Genomic DNA, 26,446 nt, shown 5'->3' with positions numbered 1-26,446 from the left:
CTGTCAGAAAAGGTGAACATTGGATTTTTTTTCTAAAGAGATTATATTGTTAGTGTTCCCATTGATTCACATCTTTATCAACATTTGGTATTAGAGTTTTTAGAACTTTTAATTTTTGCTGATTTCAGTTCAGTAGCTCAGTTGTGTCTGACTCTTTGTGACCCCATGGACTGCAGCACGCCAGGCCTCCCTGTCCATCACCAACTCCTGGAACTTACTCAGACTCATGTCCATCGAGTCAGTGATGCCATCCAGCCATCTCATCCTCTGTTGTCCCCTTCTCCTGCCTTCAATCTTTCCCAGCATCAGGGTCTTTTCCAGTGAGTCAGCTCTTCACATCAGGTGGCCAGAGTATTGGAGCTTCAGCTTCAGCATCAGTGCTTCCAATGAATCCAGGACTGATCCCCTTCAGGATGGACTGGTTGGATGTCCTTGCAGTCCAGGGGACTCTCAAGAGTCTTCTCCAACTCTACGGTCCAAAAGCATCAATTCTTCAGCACTCAGCTTTCTTTATGGTCCACCTCTGACATCCATATGTGACCACTGGAAAAACCATAGCCTTGACTAGACGGACCTTTGTTGGCAAAGTAGTGGTGTCTCTGCTTTTGAATATGCTGTCTAGGTTGGTCATGACTTTCCTTCCAAGGAGCAAGCGTCTTTTAATTTCATGGCTGCAGTCACCATCTGCAGTGATTTTGGAGCCCCCAAAATAGTCTGTCACTGTTTCCCTTGTCTCACCATCTGTTTGCCATGAAGTGATGGGACCAGATGCCATGATCTTAGTTTTCTGAATGTTGAGTTTTAAGCCAACTCTTTCACTCTCCTCTTTCACTTTCATCAAGAGGCTCTTTAGTTCCTCTTCACTTTCTGCCATAAGGGTGGTGTCATCTGCATGTCTGAGGTTATTGATATTTCTCCCGGCAATCTTGATTCCAGCTTGTGCTTCATCCAGTCCAGCATTTCTCATGATGTACTCTGCATATAAGTTAAATAATCAGGATGACAATATACAGCCTTGATGTACTCCTTTCCTAATTTTGAAAAGTCTGTTGTTCCATGTCCAGTTCTAACTGTTGCTTCCTGACCTGCATACAGATTTCTCAGAAGGCACGTCGGGTGGTCTGGTATTCCCATCCCTTGAAGAATTTTCCACAGTTTGTTATGATCTACACAGTCAAAGGCTTTGTCAGAGTCAATAAAGCAGATGTTTTTTTGGAACTCTCTCACTTTTTTGATGATCCAGTGGATGTTGGCAATTTGATCTCGGTTCCTCTGCCTCTTCTAAATTTAGCTTGAAGCTTTAGAAGTTCACGGTTCACATACCGTTGAAGCCTGGCTTGGAGAATTTTGAGCATTACTCTACTAGTGTGTGAGATGAGTGCAATTGTGCGGTAGTTTGAGCATTCTTTGGCATTGCCTTTCTTTGGGATTGGAATGAAAGCTGACCTTTTCCAGTCCTGTGGCCACTGCTGAGTTTTCTATATTTGCTGATTTAGTAGGTGTAAAGTAGTCATGGTTATGCAAATGTCATGATTAAGCTTCTTGTCATAGGTTTACAGGATATTCTCCTGAGAAATTTTTTTCCTGTCTTTTGCCTATTTTTCTTTTCTTATGCCTTTTTTAAAGGTGAGGTATAGTTGACTTGCAGCATTGGTTTCGGTGTACATCGTATGGGTTTGACGTTTATGTACATTAGGGGCCATCTCCACAGGGAGTCTGGTGGCCGCCTGTCGCCTCTCAGCACCGCTGCCGTGTTGCCGTGTGCTTCCGGGGCCTGGCGCTCTGCCCCTTGCGCCGTTGTGCTCTCCAGGGAGGCCCCTGCTCTGCCTCTCTGCTCTTGCTGCGGCCTCTCTAACTTGAATGTTGCCGTGCTTGATATTGTCCCGGCGGTCCCTGAGGCTGTTCTCATTTTCCTCGATTCTGGTTTATTCTTCCTGTCCAGCTTGGGCGGTTCTGCTACTCAGCCTTCCAGGTCTTTGGTCTGTTCCTCTGTCATCTGATCTGCTTGATTCCTCCCAGTGCATTTCTTTGTCTGTTGTATTCTCCAGTTCTGATTGGTTCTTTTACATATTTTCCACTCTTAGTAGATGTTCTCACTGTGTCCATCCCTTTGCCCTCCTGAATCCTGTGAGCATCTTTATGGTCATGATCTTGAACTCTTGGGCTTCCCTGGTGGCTTAGATGGTAAAGAATCTGCCTGTAATGCAGGAGAGCCAGGTTCAATATTCGGATCAGGAAGATCCCCTGGAGAAGGCAATGGCAACCCGCTCCAGTATTCTTACCTGGAGAATTCCATGCACAGAGGAGTCTGGGGCTACCGTCCCTGGGGTCACAAAGAGTTGGACACGACTAAGTTGGACACTAACACTTTTATCAGGTGGATTGTGTGTGTGTTTGGTTACTCGTGCCTGACTCTTTGCGACCCCATGGACTGTACTCCACTAGTCTCCTCTGTCCATAGGATTCTCCAGGCAAGAATACTGGAGCAGGTTGCCATTTCCTCCTCCAGGGGATCCTCCTGATCCCGGGATTGAACCCAGGTCTCCTGTGTTCGAAGGTGGATTCTTTACCACTGAGCCACCTGGGTGGATTATTCATCTTTGTTTTGTTAAGTTCTTTCTCTGAGGTTTTCCATCGTTCTTTCATTTGGAACATATTCTTCCATCGCTTCATCTTGCTAACCTTCATTTTTTCATACTAGGTAGGTTAGTTATGTCTCCCAGCCTCGGAGAAGTGGCCTTGTGTGAACAATGTCCCGTGGGGTCCTGTGGGGCCCCACAGCATGCCCCGCCCTGGCAGCAGGACCTGAGGCTTCAGGGCTCTTTCCTGTGTGGGTGGCGTGCAGCGTTCTGTTGCACTGGGGCCGGCTGCTGTGGGTCTGCTGGTGTGTAGGACTGGACCCAGCCCAGCTGCCTGGGAGGCCTTGCCTCGTGGCGTTGTTGTGGGCACACTGGTGGGCTGGGCAGAACCCCTGGTGCTACTAGGGTGGGGGGGGGGTTCCAGGGTTGTGCCCATGAGCCCTGGTGTCAGCCCGAGGATCGAGATCACAGAAATGATTGCAGCCAGCATCCCAGTCCCCAGGGGAAGCCCTGCTGCCGCCTGCTTCTCTGGGAGCCTCTCTGGGACCCACACATGGTCCGGCCCAGGCTCCTCTGGGACCACGGTCTCTGTGCTGGAGTTCAGAGTGTGTGAGAGTCTATGCACAGCCTCTGAGAGCACAGTCTCTGTTTCCTGTAACCCTAGCTGCCAGCTCTTGGTTCTGGACGCCCAGACGGTAATGCAGAAGTGGGGTGCAGGCTCTAGGGGCACAGCGCCCTGGCCCTGGAGGCCCCTGGCTGGGCCCCCCACCCGTGGGTCTGTACTGCAGCGTCCTTCCTGGCCCCTTCCCACTCCGCTCAGGTTCCCCCCTTCCCTTCTCTCTTTCCCACCCCTTCCTCTTTGTTCCGATGGTCCTCGCATCATAGGTTCTGACCCCAGACGGCCGTTTGGGACTGAGCTGAAGGACGAGCTAGCTAAGCTGCCTGTGTCCTTGCCTGGCAGACGCTGGTCAGTTTCCTTGGTGTTTCGGTGGACAGCCGTCCCGCTGGCTCTCTAGCTCCTCATGGAGGACGGGGGTTCGATGGCCTCCGCAGAGGACTACCAGGGCCCGGGCGGGAGCCCCTCCCTGTCAGTGCCCCCGGAGGGCCACGCCGCGCCTGCAGCCTCGGAGCCCGGCAGGTCTGGGTCCTCAGCCCATAGACACTCGAGCAGGAGGACCGGGCTGTCGAAGCTCTGCCAGAGCCGTATTGCGCTGTCGGGTAAGCAGCCTCTCTCCGCCGGCCGGGTGGCGCCTGTGCAGGACGGGGCCATGTGGGCCTCCTCGCTTGGCGACTCTGCTCTGACAGGAAGAGGGGAAGGCCTGCTGTGACTCCTGAGCAGACGAGACACTCTCCTCGTCCAAGCCGGGCTGGGATCGGCCTGCAGGGCCCAGATCCAGCCAGGGGAGAGCGCTGCTCTGCCAGGGCAGCTCCTTGTGGGAGGGTCCCCGTGAGGGGCAGCAGGTGGGAGTTGGCTTGAGCTGGAGGAGCGGGCTGGGGGGAGGGAGGTGCAAAAAGCAGAGGAGGACCTGGAGGGGCTGGGTGAGAACGTCCCGCTTGCTGGAGTGGACTTTCTGGAGTGATGGTAAACGACCCTGCGGCCGGGGGCCCTGGAGGGCCTTGGGACAGCAGGGAGCTCAGCGCTCATGCTGCTGTGTGGGGGTCTTGGCGGACCCCGGGGGGCGCTGGATGCACGTCCAAGTGCTCTTCAACGCTGTAGTCCCCTCGTTCTCGGGCCCCCTGCGGGAGCAGGAGGTGGGGCTGGGTGGGGTCTCATGCGTCCCGTCCCCTCGTCCTCGGGCCCCCTGCGGGAGCAGGAGGCGGGGCTGGGTGGGGTCTCACGCGTCCCCTCGTCCTCGGGCCCCCTGTGGGAGCTCGAGGCGGGGCAGGTGGGGTCTCACGCGTCCCTCCGCTTTCCAGAGGAGAGGTGGAGCTCCTACTGCCTGACGTCACTGGCCGCCCAAAGCATCTGCACGAGCAAGTTGCACTGCTCGGCCACGCCTGGGCAGGCGGACCGCACGGGGTCCCTGGGCAGCACGTCCTGCTGCTCCCTGCTGCGGGGCTTGTCCCCAGGGTGGTCCACGCCGCTGCTCCCGGCCCCCGTGTGCAACCCCAACAAGGCCGTGTTCACCGTGGATGCCAAGACCGCAGAGGTGCGTGCTTCGGGGTGTGACCCAGCTGCGCGCCTGGGGTCTGCGGCCTCAGCTTACGGCCTCAGACGGGCGCCCAGGTGTGTCAGTACAGTTAGGAGAAAGGCTGCATCTGCCTCTGCAGTGGCGAGAGCGATGACTTTGGAGACCTCAGTATGAATCTGTCTGGACAGATCGAGTCCTCCCATCGATGCAGAGACTCGAGAGGGGGTAGTGTGTCATGTAATCTCATTTGCCGAGCGTGGAGAGCCAGGATTTAAAGCAAATGCATTTGCAGGATGCGTGTTTGTGTGCGCAGAGCTGAGGCTTTCAGATGGGTGGGCGTGGGGCTGGCCCGCACCTCCGCGCCCATCTTGCTGGGGGAAGCCGGCCTGGCTGCAGTCTCCGTACTGCCTGCCGCACTGCCAGCAGCGGTTTCTGTTTCTCTGGGATGGAGGAGCCGGGGTGGCTCTGCCGAGAGTGCCGACGGCGGGGTGGGGAGTGAGGCCTGCGCCGCCTTCCCCTCGGCTGTTCCAGGGGGCGGAGGAGCTGCTGGTGACACAGGGCCCTCCTCTCTGTGACCGCAGATCCTGGTGGCCAACGACAGGGCCTGCCAGCTCCTGGGCCACAGCAGCCATGACCTCATCGGCCAGAAGCTCACGCAGTTCTTCCTGAAGCCGGACCCCGACGTGGTGCAGGCCCTCAGCGAGGAGCACGTGGAGGCTGACGGGCACGCCGCCGTCGTGTTCGGCACCGTGGTGAGTGCGGGCCTCTGGGCTGCCGGTGCTCGCAGTCGGCTGTCTCGCCCTCGGCCCTGGCGTAGGAGGCAGCTGGGAAGGGGTGGGCGTCGGGGAGGCCACGTCAGTGGGGACGCTGTGCCTTCCTGGTGCTCCTGGAGGAGGAGCGCACTGCAAGCCTGCAGGGCCCAGGCCAGGCTCCGGGGAGCTGCAGTTCTGTCGTCTCCCTCTCCGTCTCCATGCCCCGCTGTCTGGTGGTGTTGGGGGCTGGCATGGCTGCAAGGGCTCCCTGGAGCTTTGGGCTCTCCCGTGTGTGTATCCAGGCTGGACGTTAACAGGCTGCGTGTTAACCTGCGTGTTAAATGCTGAGCCCTGAGCCGCAGGCCCTGAAACAAGTTAGATAGGACCACGTACACGCAGAAAATAACCCGTGCGCGGGACGAGCGCCAAGAAGGAAATGTAGGCACTCAGCATGTGGGGTGTCTCTTTGAGAAGCCTGGCCGCCACATTCCCCTCGCTTTATTACCGTGAAGTGGGGTTTGAGAACACGTACTCTTCTGATAGGCCACTCAGTCAGAGGCCGTACAGTCGGGCGTCGGAGGCCTTGTTTGCGCTTTGCTTAGTTTCTGTCTGGGAGGTGGGTGAGCAGCGGGCAGGCGTGCCCGCGGGCCGGGCTCGGGCCGCTCTGAGCCCCTCTGTGCCCAGGTGGACGTTGTGAGCCGCAGCGGGGAGAGGATCCCGGTCTCCGTGTGGATGAAGCGGGTGAAGCAGGAGCGCAGCCTCTGCCGCGTGGTCGTGCTGGAGCCCGTGGAGCGGGTCTCAGCCTGGGTGGCGTTCCGGAGCGACGTGAGTCACGTTTGGGTTCCCAGCTGTGCGTCCCTTTACCACTCGGGGCCCGCCCCCCCCAGCACGTCAGCACGTGGTGTTCCCCGGGGCCTTCGGGCAGGAAGAGGGCCTGGGGCCTGGAGGGTGTGCCCGCTGCCCTCCTGGTAGCTGCACTTGGGCAGGGCATCCGGCCTCCCTGGCCTCTGTTCCCTCACCTATACACGTGGGATACGAGCCCGGCCCCCCAGCGGATGGTCTTAACACTTGGATAAAGTCATACATCGCCCCCGGGTGGTGGCCGGCACGCAGGCCGCACTCGAGGCCATACATCACCCCCCGGTGGCCGGCACGCAGGCCGCACTCGAGGCCGGCGCGGGGTGCCGGGTGTGTGTGGTCCGTGAGCCTCCAGCGTGAGCCGGGCTTCTGTGGGTGCCTGGGGGAACACGCGTTTGGGAACGTCTGGCAGGGGACGGGAGACGGCGTTCTGAGGGTGGCTGCACTTCCAAGGGGGGGGCGGGGGGAGCACCCATAGCCTTACCTTCAGCTGGAAGGCACGGAGGCTCAGTGAGGTTTAAAGCTGAAGCGCAGGAAACGTGGGTCACAAGGCTGACACCGGCTTTTCCTCCCAGGGCACCGTGACATCCTGCGACGGGCTCTTCGCACACCTGCATGGCTTCGCGTCTGGGGAGGAGGTGGTTGGGCAGCGCATCACAGACCTCATCCCTTCCCTGCAGCTCCCCGCTCCTGGCGAGCACGTCCCCACGGTAGGTCCTCAGGGCAGGACCCGGGCCACTGGTGCTGCCTGGCTGAGGCTGGGCCCTGTGGCCGCTGGAGTCTCTCTGTCTTGTGTCGGTCGAGTTCTTAGACTCAGCTTCATGAGCTGACGGCAGGGGTGTCTGCACTGCAGTCGTGACCGAGGCTCCGAGCTTCTGCGGCGCCCGCCTGGCCACCCCTGCCCCCGGTCCCGTTCCTGGAGCTCCTGTTGGGGCCTCTTTATTGAGAGGTCTGGGGGCTTGAGGAGCAGGAGTGACTGGTGGGTGTTGTCTCCCGCCCAAGTCAGGACTGCGGGTCAGGTGGTGGCGGTCGCTCGGCAGCTCTAGGGGGCAGTGGAGGTTGGGGCGGGGGTGGTTCTCTTCTCAGGTGGACCCCCCAGTTCCCAGGGGCCCTGTTTCACAACTTGCGCACGGCCTTCTCATAGAGATCGCGCTGCCAGGATTCACTGGATGTAGCGATCAGCGGCCTGCAGGGTCAGACAGACAGGGGTGGTCAAGCTGGGGTGAGGTCGGCTCTGCTGCTGCAGGAGATAGACCCTGCCAGGGCGTCGTGGGCTCTCCCTGGCTGTCCTCTGGCTTCTGGCTGAGAGCCGGGCCCTCCCGGGAGGTGGGGTACTAGCTTCAGTCCCTCTAGGTCGATGGAAGCCTCCCCTCCCGCATCGTCCTCTCTTTATGCTCCTTGCTCTGTCCTCAGACAGCGGGCCTCCTGAAGCCCGACGCTGTGGGGCTCAGCTGGCGCAACCACTGTGGGGACTGTTCGGCAGCCTCTTATGCTTAACTCTGGCGGGCTGGCGTAAGTCCTTTTGGACATGCTACGTCGCTTCAGTCGTGTCCTACTTTTCGCCACTCTGTGGACTGTAGCCGCCAGGCTTCTCTGTCCATGGGATTCTCCAGGCAGGAATACTGGAGTGGGTTGCCATGCACTCCTCCAGGGGGTCTTCCGACCCAGGGATCGAACCCACGTCTCTTCTGGCTCCTGCATTGGCAGGCAGGTTCCCAGCGCCGCCTGGGAAGCCCTTGCTTAACTCTGAACGTAAGCACGCTTGTGTCCCACCCCAGGCACACATCCAGAGGAGGTGAGCGTGCCAGGAGGCGCGTGTCTGTGTGTGCCAGGAGGCGCGCGTGCGCGTGTGCACCAGTAGGCGTGTGCAGGCACGCTCCCAGCAGCTCCGTGCTGGATCCACCTGCCACCTCTGCCGCAAAAGAGGCTGTGCCCTCTTTCCTCAGGGCTCACCGGGGCCCGGGGTCTTACCAGGGGAAGCCTGGGGTCTTGATTCCGCCCCTGGTCAGGATGCAGGGCTGGTGCAGGGAGCTCCCCCATGTTCGGGCCTCGGGCCTCTGCAGATCTTGCGGGGGAACCCTTAAAAAGGAGGCAGGCAGCACTGGGAGAGGGGTAGACACAGGCCTGGGGACCGGCCGTCTCTAGAGCAGCAAGGAGCTGACCAGGAAAGCCTGTTACACACTGCTCTTGTGGGATTTGCTCAGGAGAGCAGACAGGTTCTGAGCATTTAAAGCAGAGAAACACGATGGAGGACTTGGCTGTGTGGATGATGGGGGCCGTGGAGGCAGAGTGGAGATGGACAGACCACCTGGAGGCCAGCAGTCTGGGGAGCCCCCGCCCCCCGCCTGCAGAGGCGGGTGCTGGGGCCTGGTGGTCCAGGTGGGGAGTGGGCAGGCACTCGCTTCCTGCAGGGCTGGGAGAGGGGCCAGGCTGGTCCTGGCGCGTGGCTGGATGGCCCGTGTGCACCGTGTTCGGGTTGTTCTGGAGTGGGAAGCGGCCGTGCTGGCTTGGGTCCCAGCCCAGCCACGGCTCTTGGTCAGGCCTCTGCCATCCCTAGGGTTGGGGTGGGGTGGTGGGGAGATGAGGCAGGAAGAGCAGGGTGGAGGGTGGGTGTCCCGGGGGCGCCCGCCGAGCAGCAAAGCCTCACAGCTTGGGCCACCAGAGGTGCCGCGGTGGGCACAGTGGCGTGTCTTTCTTCCAGCACCTCAAGATTCAGAGATCCGTCGGAAGAGCCAGGGATGGAGCCACCTTCCCTGTGAGCCTGAAGCTGAAGTCCCAGCCGGGCAGCGAGGAGGCTGCAGATGGCGAGGCGGCCCCTGGCGGGGGCTACTCAGCATCCGTCTGGGTGTTCTCCACCATCAGTGGGCTCATCACGCTCCTGCCGGACGGGACCATCTACGGCATCAACCACAGCTTTGCCCTCATGCTGTTTGGTTACGGAAAGGCTGAGCTCCTGGGCAAGGTGGGCTGGGGGCCGGGCGTGACCCCCTCAGGCCTGTGCGCCCTGCCTGCTGCTGCAGTGGCCGGCTTCCCTGGGGACTTGGGCCCAGAGAGCGGGACCTCTGCCTTGGCCCCACGCCCCACCTGTGCCCGTTTGTCTGGACCTCCGACAGAGCCCTTGCATGCCTGGTGCCCCCCAGGAGAGGGAAGGGGCTCTGCCCAAAAGCCTGTCCCACACGAGGTCTGGCCTGAGTTCCTGCAGGGTGGTGTCACAGCCTGCATGCCTCCTCCCACCATCCAGGGGTGGCGGTGGGTCGGCTCGGAGGGGGCGTCTCTGTAACCTCTTTCTTGGGCGGGGCTGGGCTCTGCGGGTAGGCGAGCCTGTCAGGCCACCTGAGGGGGCCTCCCTGGTGGTCTCGGTGGTCCTCCAGGGCTTCTGGGGAGGGGCATGGGCCCCCACTTGGTGGAGGGGTGGTTCACACTGGAGGGAAAGGCTGCTGTATGTATGCTGTGTCACTCGGCACCTGAGCAGCCCCTGCCCCTGGCCCCACGCCTGGCTGGCCCGGCTCTTGAGGTGGGTGCTGGCCTGGGCTCCCCATGCCTTCCACTGAGCACCTCGATGCCCATGGGCAGCCATCGCCTCTCGCCACCCTTGCTGGGGCCAGCACTGCACGCCAGCCAGCCAGCCAGAACTTTAAGCAGAGCCTCAAAAGAGATCCTTCCCTGTTTTCTAATAGAAATGCTAGTTTGAATTAAATGAAACAGTTCAATTGAAGTCAGCGACCACATAGTTGGAGTACTTTCTGGACAAGGGCATCCCACAGGAACGTGGGGACACCGAGTCCTTGCAGGGAGTCCGTGAATGCAGGCTGCTTAGGGTTTGCTAAGGGAAAGAGGAACTAGTTACGATTTCCATGGTGGGCGTTGGGGGTGCTCGGACCTGCTGAGAGGAGCCTGACCCGGGGCCGTCCTGGACACCATCCGGGCCTGCTCGCATCCTGACCCGGGGTCGTCCTGGACCCTGTCCGGGCCTGCTCACGTCCTAACCCGGGGGCATTCTGGACCTGCTCACGTCCTGACCCGGGGCCGTCCTGGACCCCGTCCGGGCCTGCTTGCATCCTGACCCGGGGTCGTTCGGACCCCGTCCGGGCCTGCTCGCGTCCTGACCCGGGGTCGTTCTGACCCCGTCCGGGCCTTGCATCCTGACCTGGGGTCGTTCTGACCCCGTCCGGGCCTGCTCGTGTCCTCTGCTCTCTGCCCAGGCGGGGCCTTGCCGAGTTCTGAAGCACCCTTTGTCCCCAGAACATCACCTTCCTGATTCCCGGTTTCTACCACCACATGGACCTTGCCTACGACAGCTCCTTCCCTCTGCGGGACCTGGCCAGCTGCCTGGACGCTGGCAGCCAGAGTGGGCCTGGGGTCAGCACGGGGGACGAGCCTGCGGGCACAGCCCAGGGTGAGAACAGCCCCTCCTCCTCCTGGGCCACCCTCTGCACGGGAGAGGAGCTGGAGCTGGGGGTGGGCGTGGGCGTGATGGGGGCAGTGGTGGCGTGGGGACCCTGCTCTGTGGACTTGGTGGTCTTCTCTGTCTCTTGTGGGCCTTCCACGTCCCCAGGGGATGGGGCGCTTGCGTGGGTCTCACGGCTGTGTTGGCGCAGAGCGCAGGACGGGAGATGCCCAAGTGAGTCACGTGTGCCTGCGCCCGGCGGCACAGCTGGTTGGCAGTCTTGCTGTGCGAGTAAGTGACGCAGCTTTCTGTAAGCAGCCGAAGGCGGGACTGACGTCAGGTCCATCCCTGAGGCAGCAGTCTTGTAGGGTTTGTTTAGTTTTGTCTATTCCCAGTGTTTTTTTTTTTTTTCCTCTAATTTACTTACTTATTTTTAGCTGTGCAGGGTCTTTGTCGCTGGGCAGGCTTTCCTCTAGCTGTGGAGAGCGGAGGCGCCTCTCTAGTCAAGGTGGAGGGTTTCTCGCTGCAGTGGCCTCTGCTGGGGAGCAGTGGCTCTCGGGTGCCTGGGCTCCAGTGGCTGAGGCTCGTGGCTCTGGCTGCGGCTCGCGGGATCTAGATCGCAGGCTCAGCAGCGGTGGTGCCCGGCCGCACCGCCCTCGGCACGCGGGCTCATCCCAGACCAGGGACTGAGTCTGCGTCTCTTACACGGGCAGACGGATTCCTTACCCTGAGCCACGAGGGAGGCCTTCCAGTGCTTTTAACTGAACATTTAGGATGACTCCAATAAAAGCCCCGAGTCCACACCGTGACGCCGTGAGACCGTGTGAGGGGCGCGGTGCGGGGCTTCTGCAGGTGGAGCCCCGGCAAGCAGAGGCCCAGCGGAGGCTCCGGCAGCCTCCAGGGAGCTCACTTCCACTCCAGGAGGCTCGACCGGGCGCCCTGGTGTCGGCTCGGGGGCCCTCCCAGGCTGGCGCCCTGGGTGCTGTCACCTGAGGGCGAGTCTGTGGAAAGACCTGGACTTGGAGGAAACACCAGTGGATTTAATACAGTCAGTGAGGGGAAATGTGACTGTGGTGTCGACAGGACGTGAGTGCTCCCTGTCAGATGGTGTGTGTCAGGCCTTAGGTGTGACTGTGTGAGTCTGATGGGATGTGAGCTCTCCCCGTCAGGTGTGTTTGTCGTGCTCGGGTGGTGTTGGGGTGTCTCCCTGTCAGGTGTGTTTGTCATGCTCCGGTGGTGTTGGGGTGTCTCCCTGTCAGATGGTGTTTGTCGTGCTCGGGTGGTGTTGGGGTGTCTCCCTGTCAGATGGTGTTTGTCGTGCTCGGGTGGTGTTGGGGTGTCTCCCTGTCAGGTGTGTTTGTCGTGCTCGGGTGGTGTTGGGGTGTCTCCCTGTCAGATGGTGTTTGTCGTGCTCGGGTGGTGTTGGGGTGTCTCCCTGTCAGGTATGTTTGTCGTGCTCGGTTGGTGTTGGGGTGTCTCCCTGTCAGATGGTGTTTGTCGTGCTTGGTTGGTGTTGGGGTGTCTCCCCGTCAGGTGTGTTTGTCGTGCTCGGGTGGTGTTGGGGTGTCTCCCCGTCAGGTGTGTTTGTCGTGCTCGGGTGGTGTTGGGGTGTCTCCCTGTCAGGTGTGTTTGTCGTGCTCGGTTGGTGTTGGGGTGTCTCCCTGTCAGATGGTGTTTGTCGTGCTCGGGTGGTGTTGGGGTGTCTCCCCGTCAGATGGTGTTTGTCGTGCTCGGGTGATGTTGGGGTGTCTCCCTGTCAGATGTGTTTGTCGTGCTCGGGTGGTGTTGGGGTGTCTCCCTGTCAGGTGTGTTTGTCGTGCTCCGGTGGTGTTGGGGTGTCTCCCCGTCAGATGGTGTTTGTCGTGCTCGGGTGGTGTTGGGGTGTCTCCCTGTCAGATGGTGTTTGTCGTGCTCGGGTGGTGTTGGGGTGTCTCCCTGTCAGGTATGTTTGTCGTGCTCGGTTGGTGTTGGGGTGTCTCCCTGTCAGATGGTGTTTGTCGTGCTTGGTTGGTGTTGGGGTGTCTCCCCGTCAGGTGTGTTTGTCGTGCTCGGGTGGTGTTGGGGTGTCTCCCTGTCAGGTGTGTTTGTCGGCTCGGTGGTGTTGGGTGCTCTGTCAGGTGTGTTGTCGTGCTCGGTTGGTGTTGGGGTGTCTCCCTGTCAGATGGTGTTTGTCGTGCTCGGGTGGTGTTGGGGTGTCTCCCCGTCAGATGGTGTTTGTCGTGCTCGGGTGATGTTGGGGTGTCTCCCTGTCAGATGTGTTTGTCGTGCTCGGGTGGTGTTGGGGTGTCTCCCTGTCAGGTGTGTTTGTCGTGCTCCGGTGGTGTTGGGGTGTCTCCCTGTCAGATGGTGTTTGTCGTGCTCGGGTGGTGTTGGGGTGTCTCCCTGTCAGATGGTGTTTGTCGTGCTCGGGTGGTGTTGGGGTGTCTCCCTGTCAGGTGTGTTTGTCGTGCTCGGGTGGTGTTGGGGTGTCTCCCTATCAGATGGTGTTTGTCGTGCTCGGGTGGTGTTGGGGTGTCTCCCTGTCAGGTATATTTGTCGTGCTCGGGTGGTGTTGGGGTGTCTCCCCGTCAGGTGTGTTTGTCGTGCTCGGGTGGTGTTGGGGTGTCTCCCTGTCAGGTGTGTTTGTCGTGCTCGGTTGGTGTTGGGGTGTCTCCCCGTCAGATGGTGTTTGTCGTGCTCGGGTGATGTTGGGGTGTCCCTGTCAGATGTGTTTGTCGTGCTCGGGTGGTGTTGGGGTGTCTCCCTGTCAGGTGTGTTTGTGTGTGGGTGGTGTTGGGGTGTCTCCCCGTCAGATGGTGTTTGTCGTGCTCGGGTGATGTTGGGGTGTCTCCCTGTCAGATGTGTTTGTCGTGCTCGGGTGGTGTTGGGGTGTCTCCCTGTCAGGTGTGTTTGTCGTGCTCCGGTGGTGTTGGGGTGTCTCCCCGTCAGATGGTGTTTGTCGTGCTCGGGTGGTGTTGGGGTGTCTCCCTGTCAGATGTGTTTGTCGTGCTCGGGTGGTGTTGGGGTGTCTCCCGTCAGGTGTGTTTGTCGTGCTCGGGTGGTGTTGGGGTGTCTCCCTGTCAAGTATGTTTGTCGTGCTCGGTTGGTGTTGGGGTGTCTCCCTGTCAGATGGTGTTTGTCGTGCTTGGTTGGTGTTGGGGTGTCTCCCCGTCAGGTGTGTTTGTCGTGCTCGGGTGGTGTTGGGGTGTCTCCCCGTCAGGTGTGTTTGTCGTGCTCGGGTGGTGTTGGGGTGTCTCCCTGTCAGGTGTGTTTGTCGTGCTCGGTTGGTGTTGGGGTGTCTCCCTGTCAGATGGTGTTTGTCGTGCTCGGGTGGTGTTGGGGTGTCTCCCCGTCAGATGGTGTTTGTCGTGCTCGGGTGATGTTGGGGTGTCTCCCTGTCAGATGTGTTTGTCGTGCTCGGGTGGTGTTGGGGTGTCTCCCTGTCAGGTGTGTTTGTCGTGCTCCGGTGGTGTTGGGGTGTCTCCCCGTCAGATGGTGTTTGTCGTGCTCGGGTGGTGTTGGGGTGTCTCCCTGTCAGATGGTGTTTGTCGTGCTCGGGTGGTGTTGGGGTGTCTCCCTGTCAGGTATGTTTGTCGTGCTCGGTTGGTGTTGGGGTGTCTCCCTGTCAGATGGTGTTTGTCGTGCTTGGTTGGTGTTGGGGTGTCTCCCCGTCAGGTGTGTTTGTCGTGCTCGGGTGGTGTTGGGGTGTCTCCCTGTCAGGTGTGTTTGTCGTGCTCGGTTGGTGTTGGGGTGTCTCCCTGTCAGATGGTGTTTGTCGTGCTCGGGTGGTGTTGGGGTGTCTCCCCGTCAGATGGTGTTTGTCGTGCTCGGGTGGTGTTGGGGTGTCTCCCTGTCAGGTATGTTTGTCGTGCTCGGTTGGTGTTGGGGTGTCTCCCTGTCAGGTATGTTTGTCGTGCTCGGGTGGTGTTGGGGTGTCTCCCTGTCAGGTATGTTTGTCGTGCTCGGTTGGTGTTGGGGTGTCTCCCTGTCAGATGGTGTTTGTCGTGCTCGGGTGGTGTTGGGGTGTCTCCCTGTCAGATGGTGTTTGTCGTGCTCGGGTGGTGTTGGGATGTCTCCCCGTCAGATGGTGTTTGTCGTGCTCGGGTGGTGTTGAGGTGTCTCCCTGTCAGGTGTGTTTGTTGTGCTCGGGTGGTGTTGGGGTGTCTCCCTGTCAGATGGTGTTTGTCATGCTCGGGTGGTGTTGAGGTGTCTCCCCGTCAGGTGTGTTTGTTGTGCTTGGGTGGTGTTGGGGTGTCTCCCCGTCAGGTGTGTTTGTCGTGCTTGGGTGGTGTTGGGGTGTCTCACTGTCAGATGGTGTTTGTCGTGCTTGGTTGGTGTTGGGGTATCTCCCGTGTCATGCAGCACCTCCGAGCTCCCGGCCTCCCCCCCGTGCACTCCGCCCCAGTGTGCACAGGTCCAGCAGCTGTGCTCGTGGCCTTAGCTGGTCTGTGGCGTGTGGCTCTCGCTCCCTTGTGGGGGTAAACCCACCCTCCTGCTTTGAAAGAGCAGACGTCCACCACTGGACAGCAACGATGGCCCTGGGTCCAGTTCTTTAATAGATGCTTTGTCAGGCTGCTGACTCTCTTTGAGTGACCCCTGTTCTTAACGTGGGATTTCCTTCATTGTATCTGGGGTTTTCTATCTGCAAAGACTCCTTTTTTCGTCTGTTTTTTTTCTCTGTCACTGATACCCTTTTCTCTTTTTCTAGAATCTAAGTTCTTTCAATGTGCGTGTGACTCGTGCTCTTTGTAGGAGGTGGGCGGGCAGCGTCACTGGAGCTCTGCCCTCACGGTCTGATGGTGGGCCTGTGGGCATCGCATCCTTGCCCGTGGTGCCTGTCCGCCACTCCTGCCCGCAGGGGCCGGGCTCTTCCCGGGCGCCTCCCCCGTACAGGCTGCTGCGCAGCACAGACATCGCGCCCCTGCCAGCCCAGTCACTGCGGTGCCCCAGCCCTGCTGTAGGCTGGCACTCTATCTGGCCTCTGGAGCCTGGGCAGAGCCAGGTGGCATAAGCATAGCAATGAGGCGGAGAAGACCCCACACTCCAGAGGGAGACAGAGCTGGGGAGGCTGTGCCTCCTCAGGCCCTCAGGCCAGAAGGAGCGGGCGGCCTCCTGGGCAAGAGAGCAGGCTGGGCATGGCAGGGAGGCCAGCAGCCCTGAGGAGAGGCGCAGCCTCAGGCCGCAGGCCTCTGGTTCTCTCCCGGAGTCAGAGAGTGGAGCTCCTGGGGGCTGTCAGCAGTGAGAGGCCCAGGCCTGGGCTGGGAGCCAGGGCTGTGCTGTGGGCGTGGGCCTGGCAGCACTTCTGCCCCTGCCCAGCGCACAGGAGGAGGCTTTCAGTGGCATGTGCTAGCCAGTGGGAAACACTCTTTTTTGCCAGATGCAAAGGTGGACACCGAGACCCCAGAGCCAGCGGAGAGCCAGGACACGTGCCCCACGGCCCCCGGAGGCCCCCTTCCCGCCTGCCCGCCGGGGTGAGCCCTCCGAGGGAGGGGAGGTGCGCGCGGGAGGGGAGGGGAGGTGCTCTGGGCGCCGGAGGTGGCACCGGTGCCCCACATGGCCGTGCCGCCGCCTGCTTTACGGGGAAGGAAGCGTTTAGTCAGGGTCCAGCGAACTGGTCCCAGCATAACTTCCTCATTTGGAAAACCCCTTGACCCTGTTTGCTGTGCGTTTTTAAACAACACAGTATTCCATCTAGAGGAGCAGGGCTCAGTTTGGAAAGCTCAGGAAAGTAGGAGTGAGACCCGCTTGTTCAGTGGTCACAGTCCTGCTGCGCAGCGCTTCTGTGTTCTCAGCCAGGTTCTCGTTTTGAAAAATCCCTTTGAGACTGAGTGGCAGCAACGCGCCCGCCTCGCTGGGTCTTCTCCTCTGCCCCTGGGAGGCCTGCTCCCGCTTCGCATGGTGCCCCTTGCTGCCCCGGGGTCAGGACGCAGGTCAGCAGGGCCTGTCCTGAACCTGACCGGATGCACTTCCTCGTCTCTGGCTTCTTTTGCTAGCCATCGTGTGAGGCTTATTGACACCGCACAGGTTTCAAGTTGTCTTGAAATGATGTTTTAAACCCGTGCTGTGTGAATGTGTGTGTTTAAGTACTGAAGCATAACGGTGAGCAGCAAAAGTGCCCCAGCTCTCCCCCAGACCACCTCCCGTGCCCTGGAGGCTGAGCCCTCGCTACACAGACGTGTGTGTCAGACACGCCCTCCCACACATGTGCACGTGCTGGAGGCACCGTGCGTCCCCGGGGCAAGCCTGCCCCTCGAGCGGCGCCACGGCCCGCAGACGCAGCCCCTGCCGCTTGCGTCCAGCCCTGGCTTCTGGCTTCGCTTCAGTGGTTGCAGCAGCGTGGACCCATCAGTCCTGGCTGAGTGCTCACACACACAGGGCAAGGAGGGGAGGGCCCCTCGCTCCTTGGTTCCCCTGGAGAGTCCTGCGGGTCCTTGGAATCCCGCTCATAGCCGCCTCCACTGCCGAGGTCCTTGAGCGGGGCCTGCCTCTCGGTGCCTCTTCCTGGCCCTCTGCTGCAATGCTTACCCATTGCTGCACGCCTGTCCCCCAGCCAGGCCAGGCACGGCCACTCTGTTGCCCTCGGGGCCACTGTCCAGCCTGGGCTGACCCAGGGCAGCGCCCAGCACTGTGCCATGTGGGTGTTAGTGGCCGGGCTGGACCCCTGTCCGTGGCTCCGCAGTCACCTGGGGCTGCGGTGGCCTCTTCCTCTGTGGTACCCCATCCCCAGCGTGCCGGGGGCTCTGTGCTCTGGCTCCCAGGACCCTGCACCCAGGTCTCCCAGCCCCGACTCCTCTCCCTCTCCCGCTCTGCGCTGTGGATCTGGTGGCGTTCGTAGCTGTCATGGTTCCTCCCCTTCCTCCCCTTAACTCCCGCCACGCTGGGAGCCTGACCACCCTCGGGCCCAGTGACCGTGGGGACCGCAGCCTTGAGCACAGGGTCCTAGCGCTCTGACTGAGCCTGGGTGAGTCACTGCTGAGTGTGGATTTGTCTGGAGAACATGTGACTTGGTGTTTCATTTTTTTAACTTTGTCATAGAAGTTTACCTTCTCTCCTGTCCTGTTCATGGTGGTAATCACTTTGTGCTCGTCTCTGCTGGAGGGGGAGTCCGTGTGACCTCTGTGGCTCCTAAGTGACTGTGTCGTCCTGCGTCACAACCTGCAGGGGGGACAGCATCCCAGAAGGAAGCCAGTCACCGCCCGAGCGCCCGCGAGACGTGCCCGAGGGAGGCCCACCCGCCCGCAGCGGCTCGTCATCACCCAAGGGCCAGCAGCGCTCTGTCTCAGAGCAAGAGCAGCCGGTGACAGCAGAGCTCCTCAGCTGGGGCCTTCAGCCGGGGAGTCGATCTGAGCTGGGGGACACGAAGCCATCTACTTCCCAGGAAGACTCTGAAGCTGCCATCCCCGGGGCAGACAGGAGTGGTGGGGACGAGACGCATGGCCCATGTCAGGAGGTGCGGGCGGGGCGGGGTGGCACCAGCGAGTCAGGCCAGGGCCCTGACGCTGCCACGGCCGCGCCCCACACCGAGGGTCATCTGGCCGGGCAGGACCCCGAGGGGGAGCAGAGCGTGCTGCCGGGAAGCCCGCGCTCGGCCCCCAGCGCCCCAGGGACGCTGCAGCTCTTGTTCTCGACGCCACCTTTGGACGAGCCCTGGCTGGGGGCACAGCAGGACAGGGAGGAGCTGCACACGTGCCTGATAAAGGAGCAGCTGTCCGCCTCGAGCCTGGCGGGGCCGTGGGGCGTCTCCTACGCTGAGCTGGTCCTGACGGGGCAGCCCCCGCCCTCTGCCCCTGCCTCCTTGTCGGACCTGAGAGCCACAGACCCACGGGGTGGCCGCTCGGGCAGCTCCTCGGCCTGCTACGCCCTGGCCACTGACCTGCCCGGCGCCCTTGAGGCTGTGGAGGTCACAGAGGCTAGCGAGAATTCGTTTTCCTGGAACCTCAAGGAGCTTGTTTTCAGGGACTGGACAGACCGAACTTCTTCCAACTGTTCGTGTGCCACGTCTGAACTCGGGGGCACACCCTCGCCTTCGCTGGTGGGCTCGGACGTGGACGTGGGTGCCCTGCCCAGGCAGCGGTCAGATGTGCTGGACGACCGGGAGCTGCTGCTGCTGACTGGCACCTGTGTTGATCTGGGTGGGGGCCGGCGCTTCCGTGAGAGCTGCCTGGGCCTGGAGGAGACAGAGCCGTCCCAGACCTGTCTGGTGTCCTCACAGCCCTCCCGGGATGTGAACGGCCTCGACAGCCCGAGCTGCGTCCTCCCCGTGCCGGGAGCCGGCCCTGAGGACGAGTGCCCGTTGGAGGCGCCTGGGCTGAGCCTCCAGGTCACCTCCACGCCCGTGAGAGCCGAGGGCCCCGGCCCTGCACCCCTCAGGGTGGCTGAGCTGCAGCCGGAGATCCAGGAGGGCACCTACACAGGGAGCTGCTGCCACCGCGACGGCTCGCAGCTGAGTATGTGCGGCCGGGCTCCTGCTGCCCCCAGAGTGGGCTCTGTGGGGCTGGGGGGCCTCCTCATCCTGGTGTCTTGGAGGGCTTCATCCCCGGAATAGTGTGGCAGAAATGATGAATTATATTAAGAAAAGAACCTGAAGTTATAGTTTGCCTCTTGAAAGTTAGGACCTCAAGCGCGTGTGCTAGGGGCAGCCCGGGGTCCAGGCCGCTGTGTGCGGTGCAGCAGGGCGTGGGGTCCCAGAGCCCCGGCCTCGGCAGTCCTGCCAGGAGGGGAGGCGGGGCTTGGGTCGCCACACGCTGTCGGGCTTCAGGGGCAGCCAGGTCTGGGTGAGCACCGCGCCCCTCCAGGGTGGGGAGAGCGTCTGTGTGGCTCTCCACACTGTCTTCTGACATTCTGGGTGAGGTTTGCCACGTGTGGGATTTCACATCTGCATGTGCTCCGTGTGCAAGGAGGCTGCCCGCCCGGAACCCCCGCTCCGGGGCTGGCGGTCAGCCCTTGGCTTGTCGCTTCTATTTCCCTAATTTCCCAGCGGTGCTGCATTTCAGCCCGTTGTTTTCCTCACTGCCAGTTTCCTGGCATTGACTACAGGGCTTTTTCCCTAACCTTAAAAGAGTTTCACGAGTAATATATGTTATTTCCAGAAATACTAGAAATAAAAGACTAAAAAGAAGAAAGTAAAAGAACCTGTAAACCCCCTGCCAGGAAGAAGATAGTCACATTTGCTTTGCTGTGTCCCCAGGAGGCTGTGTCAACGAGCACCTGTGCCCGCTGGGTGCTGTGGTGGGCACAGTGTGCAGAGCGGGCGCACCTGTGTGTGTGCGTGGAGGGTGCTGGGGCAGCTTCTTTAGGCTCATCTGCATTGGTGGCTGGGGTCGGGTCCCCAGAGTCGCTTGGCCTCTGGCTGCCCCTGGCCCTGTGCCGGGGAGGTGCGGCCGCCGGCCTCACCACGCCTTTCTGCGGCCGGGCCTCACCACGGCTGTGGGGCTCAGTGGGGCCCGGTCTCACCGCCCTCCGCAGGTGTGCAGTTCGAGGTGCGGCGCGTGGAGCTCCAGGGCCCGGCCGCCCTCTTCTGCTGCTGGCTCGTGAAGGACCTGCGGCACGGCCGCCTGGACTCGGCCCCGCACACCCACCTGCTGCTGGCCAGCCTGCCGAGCTCTGCCCACTCCACCTGCGAGCCGTCCGCGGCCAGCCTGGGGGAGGTGGGTGTCTGCGGACGGCGCCTGCTGTCCACTGCCCCTCCCGTCAGCGCCCCGTGCCCTCCAGGGCGGGAGAGGCTCTGCGTGGCTCCCCACGCTGCTGTCCGACCTGGGTGAGGCGCGAGCCGCACGTGGCTTCCAAGTCTGCATGTGCTGCGTGTGCACGGTGGGCCTGGTGAGCGCCAGTTTGGACTGGCACACTGAGGCCCTGGGTGTGCCCTCTGGAGAGCAGTCTCGGGCTGGGGACCCCAGGGGCCCGAGGAGTGGGCGGGGCAGTGGCTGCCGCTCTCCCTGCCCACTGTGCGCAGGGGGCCGCGGCCGCCTCCGCTGTCCCTCCTTCAGCGTGCTGCGTGTGGCCCCTCAGACTTGCCTTTGTGGTCACAGGTGCTTGGAACCAAGCCCTGGTTTGAGGAGCCCCCCAAGGCCCTGGAGCTGGAGGGGCTGGCGGCCTGCGAGGGGGCGTACTCCCTTAAGTACAGCACGCTCAGCCCGATTGGCAGCGGGGCCTTTGGCTTCGTGTGGACGGCGGTGGACAAGGAGGCGAATAAGGAGGTACTGGGCTCCTGAGGGGTGGGGGGTCTGGGTGCTGGGGGGTGGCTCTGATGCACCTCACACCCTCCCTCCCCGTCCCATTGTGGGTAGGCCTGGGGCGTTTGCTGACCATGCTGCCTGTCCCTGCAAACCCCCAGGCTGCCTGGATGCCCTGGGCCTGGCCCGCTGCTTCCTGGGAGGGCCCGTGTGGCACCTGTCGCCACGCTTCTCGTCGCTGCCGGAATCTGCCGTGGCTGCAGGCTTGGCCGGACAGCAGGGGGGTCTGTTGAAAGTCGTGCTGGTTTTAGAGATTTTGAGTCGATCTGTCTGGTCCTCTGCTGGCACTGACGATTGTGCTGCCTTCTCTATTGTTTCATCTCCTCGCCTTCTTTTCCTTCCTGCTGTCACCTTGACTTGGACCCGCAGAGCCATGAGGAGTAACAGGTATGCCGCCCAGCCTCCTGGTGGGCCTCTGCCCACTCCAGTGACTCCTTTCATTTCTCGATGGATACCTTTTGTTTGAGGCTCTTTCATCTCTTGATGGATACTTTTTGTTTGAGGCTATTTCATTTTCAGTTCACTTTTTTTTTGATTTAAGGAATAAATGTTGACTTAGGCCAAATGACTTTTCAGCATCTATTGCAGTGATCATGTTCTTGTTTCTTTTATTAACATGTGAATAACCACAGTCAACTTTTATTCGTAGACTCAATCCTTTATTGCCTTATAACATTTTTTTAGTGTGTTGCTGAACTTGGCTTGCTAATATATATTTTTTAATATTTATAATTTTTTGGCGGCTCCAGATCTTAGTTGCAGCACGTGGGATCTTTTAGTCACAGTTTGTGGTATCTAGTTCCCTGACCAGGGATCAAACCCGGGCCCCCTGCATTGGGAGTGCAGAGTCTAAGCCCCAGGACACCAGGGAAGCCCCCTGGCTTGCTAACGTTTTTATCTGGGATTTTCTCATTTACATTCATGTGTAGATGAGTGTTTTTCCTTTCTGCGTGTTAGTCGTGTGGGGCCCGCGGAGCTGGGGGTGCCCGTGGTGGCTGGCGCCGTGCCGTCGCGTCTGCGGGTGCTCCCGGGACGCCGGTGGTGGCTGGCGCCGTGCCGTCGCGTCTGCAGGTGCTCCTGGCCAGAGCTGCTCCCCCTGCTCGCCTCACTCTCGTGGCACATTTTCTCCTCTTTGCTGGACTTGCCAGAGAATTGCTCATGTTTTTCATCAAGTGTTTCTTTTCTTTATGTTGCTTTTCTGGTACTTTGTGTGAACTTTGCTTTTTTCTAGCTTCTTGGATTGAACGTGTGTTTCTAAGCTGTGACTTAACACTCAGCGCTGTGTCGTGTGGAGTTTTCTGAGTGTGCTCACACCTCCTAAGGTTTAAACACACTGCTCTGGGCATCACGGGCTTCTTGGCTGACTCGTTAAGTTTCTGTTGCCATCTTTATTTATCCGCGGGCGGTCACCTCATTCTTGGTCTGCATCAGCAACCCGGCGGGCACTGTGGGCTTCCTCTTCCTTTTTTTGTGGCCGCACCACACCATTTTTTCCATGTATTTGTCTTCTGTCCGCCCATCTTGTGGAACTCCCTGGTTAGTTCTCCAAACCAACATGATTGACATTTTTGTTCTTTTTTTTCCAGTTCTCAGGCCTCTTATTTCATTTTCTTGGCCGGGACATCCAGTCCTCGGTTGAGAAATTGGGGTGACGTGGGGTATCTGGGGAACACCCACTCGGAGACCTCAGCGCTGGTCTTGCCAGGAACACCCACTCGGAGACCTCCAGGGCTGGTCTTGCCATCAGCCCCCCGGGTCCTCCATCACCCCCATCCTGCCGCTGTGCAGGTCGCGCAGGTCCACTTGGGACTTCCGGCTGGCTGCCGACTTGCTCCTGGCCCCCTCAGGCTGGACGGTTGTTATCAGGCTTCTTCTTCCACGTTCCAGGACTCCTGGGGGTGGAGGTGGGGGTTAGGTTGGAGTGGAGGCTCCACAGCTGCCGGGGGCCGGTGGGAAGGGCTGCAGTGACACCCCGTCTCTCCCGTAGGTGGTGGTGAAGTTCATAAAGAAGGAGAAGGTTTTGGAGGACTGTTGGATTGAGGACCCCAAGCTTGGGAAGGTCACTTTAGAGATCGCCATCCTGTGCAAGGTGGAGCACGCCAACATCATCAAGGTGGGGTGCCGTCTCATGTCCGCGCCCGAGCGCACTGCCTTGGAGGTGTCCCGGCAGGGCCGGACCCAGCTCGCGTCTCTCCCCAGGTGCTGGGCGTGTTTGAGAACCAAGGCTTCTTTCAGCTGGTAATGGAGAAGCACGGCTCCGGCCTGGACCTGTTTGCGTTCATTGACCGCCATCCCAGCCTCGACGAGCCCCTGGCGAGCTACATCTTTCGACAGGTGAGGCCGGGCCTGGCCGCCTGGGCCCAGGACTCCAGAGTCAGTGAAGCTGGACCCGGCCTCCGGTTTGGGAGTGTTACTGAGTAGGACACGTGTTTCGAGAAGAGAATTCTACTGTTGAAGTAGAGAGAGTGAGGTTGGGGTTGGGGAGGAAGAGTGAGGCCAGGCGTCACCCTGGGGTGACCGGGGATGTGGGATGAAGATTAAAGTGTGTTATATTCACATGATCCCCACCCAGCCTCAAAGAAGAACCAGTGCAGCTCTCGGGCTGGGCTTGCAGGCTGTGCATCTGATCTGAGTCCTTGTCCGCCATGGGGAGACCCTGCGCATTTGCACGTGGACCTCACTCGAGCCAGTGTCTCACAGGGCTGCTGGGGCTAAACAGGGAGTGCAGAGGCCCCCGTGCAGCACGCCCAAGTCAGGCGCACGGGAAGTGCTGAGTAGATGTAGCTGCCCGGTTAATTGACCTGCAAAGATTGCGGTTCTGGCCATCTCGGTTATTTGTCTTGGTTTCTTTCGTGTCTGTCCGTGTATTGATCTTAGTCTGTTTGTTATTTTTTGGAAAGGGAGAGTAGCCAGCTAAGTAGAAAGGTGTCCTGTGAAAGAGAAATTGGGTGTTGGGGTGGGGCAGGGGAGACAACAGTTCTTTGGTTTGGGGAATGTGGGAGTTTCATTCCAGATGATTCCTTGCTCCCTGGAAAAGGTGGAGGGATGCCAGGGGGTGCGGGGTGGGGGGATGTGACCAGTTCACAGGTTTGCTCTTGGTTTCCTGGAGCTGACTTGGTTTCTAATAACAGCTTCCATGAAGTGGTATTTCTTCCCCAAAGCTATGAATGCCCAGAAATTACTGGATTTCTGAAATTAAATTTCTGAGGCACCTACTTGTAAGTTTTGGTCATCACAGTTCTGCCCAAAGAATGCCACCTCTCCCTGTCTTCCTCCCCTGGAAGGTTATACAGGCATCTCCTTTACTTGATGGTGGAGGTTTGTTTCAGAAATCTTCATGGCAAACAGGTTTCCGTGTGACATGACACGTGGAGTCACCCACAGCTGCTGCCTGACTGCTGTTCATTCAGGGCTCTGACGCCGCTGACTCTGCAATAAGTCTCCCGGCCCTTTCGTAAATCAGTGTGCACAGTGGGCTTCACGTGTAAACGTGGACTCGGGGCTCCACAGAACGGCAGTGTCGCGTGCAAGTGTGTGCGTCGCCTCCAGCTCTGGGTCGCGTCTGCTCGGTGCACAGCTGTCCTCTGTGGTGAGCAGCTCCTCACCCGATTCAGGCTTGTTACTGCTTTGCAATTAGTAACCCTCAAAGTTGTCCATATTCAGAGCAGCACGTGGTTTCTGCTTCCCACCTGGGCCTGATACGTACGCGTGCCTGTGTGTATGTCGGTGGATGTCCATACACGTGTGAGCGTATGTGTGAATGTGTAAGCACAGACATCCGTGTGCGTGCGCACATCTGTGCAGTGTTACGCGTGCACATGCACACGTGTCGTCTATACACAGATGTGCAGGTGTGCACACGTCTGCGTGTGTGTGTGTGTAAATACATGTTCATTCATTCATTCTGGCCGAGCCAACAGAACTCTGTTTTGCTCGTGCTTAGTCTTTGCGACCCACTGGACTGCAGCCCACCAGGCTCCTCTGTCCCTGGGATTTTTAAGGCAGGAGTACTGCAGTGGGTTGCCATTTCCTTCTCCAGGGGATCTTTCCAACCCAGAGATTGAACCTGTGTCTCCTGTGTTCCCTGCATTGCAGGCAGATTCTTTATCTGGTGAGCCATCGGAGAAGCCCTCTTTATTTATTTAAAGTTAATTAATTCAGCTTAGTTTGTCTGCCATTAATTGTTGCTTCTGACTCAAAGATATTCACTTGTAAATGTAAAATTTTCTCTAACGATCTGAATGACTGTGTCCACGAAATCACGGTGCTCATCGGTACAGCTGGTGTCCGAGTGGTGAGTGGGGTCAGCAGTCTTACTAATTTTACTTAAACTTCACTGAGGTGCTACTGCTATTGATCCCCCACACTACACGTGCCGTGTGGGCAGGCAGCAGTACATCCTAGTAACTACCCTCTCGCAGTGGAGACAGTGGAGACTGATGCGCTTGCCCGTTTCCCGGGAGTTCTTTTGAGGCCGCACCGCTGAAAGGCCACAGGCGTTGGGGAAAGCATGGCTCCACTCTGTGCTGCTCTTTGAGAAGCTGCCAGAGCCTGGAAGTTGCAGCCTGGATACTGGGCTTCTGCTCCCAGCCCTGCTCAAGTTGCCCGATGAGCTCTGGGGAAATCACTGCCCCTCTGGGCCTTCTCCTGGGCCACTGCCCACACAACCCAGCCCACACTCATTCAAGCGTCCACCACGCGTCCTGTGGCTTCTGCTGCCGTCTGTCTGTCCTCCCTAGACGATCGTTCTGCCTGTTGTGGGGTGAGTGAATGTCTGCCGGGGAGGTCACTGGTGGCACACAGACCGAGACCTTAGAAACGGTGTTTATGAGGGGCGTCCCTGGAAGGGCACAGGCGCAGGCGAGTGGGTCCCGCAGGGCCGTACACGCGGTCCCTCTTGCTGACGGTGCCGCCTGGTGTTCCTGGGGATTTGCCGAGGGGCAGGCCTGGTGGCTCGGATAGTAAAGAGTTCCTGCAACATGGGAGACCCGGGTTCGATCCCTGGATCGGGAAGATCCCCTGGAGGAGGGCACGGCAACCCACTCCAGTATCCTTGCCTGGAGAATCCCAGGGATGGAGGAGCCTGGCAGGCTACAGTCCACGGGGTCACACAGAGTCGGCTTCACCTTTTCTTTCTCTGAGGCCTTGTGTTCAGTGTCCTTTTCACAACGGTGGCCCCTGTTCCAGCTGGTATCGGCGGTGGTGTACCTGCGCTCCGAGAGCATCCTCCACCGGGACATCAAGGACGAGAACATTGTCATTGCCGAGGACTTCTCCATCAAGCTCATCGACTTCGGCTCGGCCGCCTACCTGGAGCGGGGCAAGCTCTTCTACACCTTCTGTGGGACGATCGAGTACTGTGCGCCCGAGGTCCTCATGGGGAACCCGTAGGTGTCCCGGGTGGGCAGCCTGTGCTCACACCTTCCGCGGCAGCAGAGGGACGATCGGGTACTGCGCGCCCGAGGTCCTCATGGGGAACCCGTACGTGTCCCGGGCGGGCAGCCTGTGCTCACACCTTCCGCGGCAG

The 26,446-nt window shown here is 59.9% G+C and overlaps 1 protein-coding gene across 7 annotated transcripts in view; it reads left to right on the top strand.

The window, feature by feature from the left end:
- The window catches only part of LOC133244995 (transcription termination factor 4, mitochondrial-like), a 45,218-nt gene that overhangs the window by 5,018 nt on the left and 13,754 nt on the right, over nucleotides 1-26,446 (top strand). For 3 of the 7 annotated variants that reach the window (XM_061412916.1, XM_061412915.1, XM_061412913.1), the window contains exons 2-15: nucleotides 3,541-3,797; nucleotides 4,497-4,729; nucleotides 5,293-5,463; nucleotides 6,148-6,288; nucleotides 6,897-7,031; nucleotides 9,023-9,283; nucleotides 10,564-10,717; nucleotides 16,065-16,158; nucleotides 17,849-19,134; nucleotides 20,153-20,334; nucleotides 20,716-20,883; nucleotides 22,907-23,032; nucleotides 23,119-23,253; nucleotides 26,107-26,306. In XM_061412916.1, the coding sequence (XP_061268900.1) occupies nucleotides 3,602-3,797; nucleotides 4,497-4,729; nucleotides 5,293-5,463; nucleotides 6,148-6,288; nucleotides 6,897-7,031; nucleotides 9,023-9,283; nucleotides 10,564-10,717; nucleotides 16,065-16,158; nucleotides 17,849-19,134; nucleotides 20,153-20,334; nucleotides 20,716-20,883; nucleotides 22,907-23,032; nucleotides 23,119-23,253; nucleotides 26,107-26,306 (3,482 nt within the window). In that variant the 5' untranslated portion in view covers nucleotides 3,541-3,601. Of the gene's footprint in view, nucleotides 1-3,464; nucleotides 3,798-4,496; nucleotides 4,730-5,292; nucleotides 5,464-6,147; nucleotides 6,289-6,896; nucleotides 7,032-9,022; nucleotides 9,284-10,563; nucleotides 10,718-16,064; nucleotides 16,159-17,848; nucleotides 19,135-20,152; nucleotides 20,335-20,715; nucleotides 20,884-22,906; nucleotides 23,033-23,118; nucleotides 23,254-24,267; nucleotides 24,448-26,106; nucleotides 26,401-26,446 lie in introns of those variants that run through there. The other 4 variants (XR_009735588.1, XM_061412914.1, XM_061412917.1 and 1 more) reach the window with 4 other exon arrangements.

Source organism: Bos javanicus, chromosome 3, assembly GCF_032452875.1.
Source record: "Bos javanicus breed banteng chromosome 3, ARS-OSU_banteng_1.0, whole genome shotgun sequence".
Lineage (NCBI taxonomy): Eukaryota > Metazoa > Chordata > Mammalia > Artiodactyla > Bovidae > Bos > Bos javanicus.
This window is presented reverse-complemented; position numbering and strand designations above follow the sequence as displayed.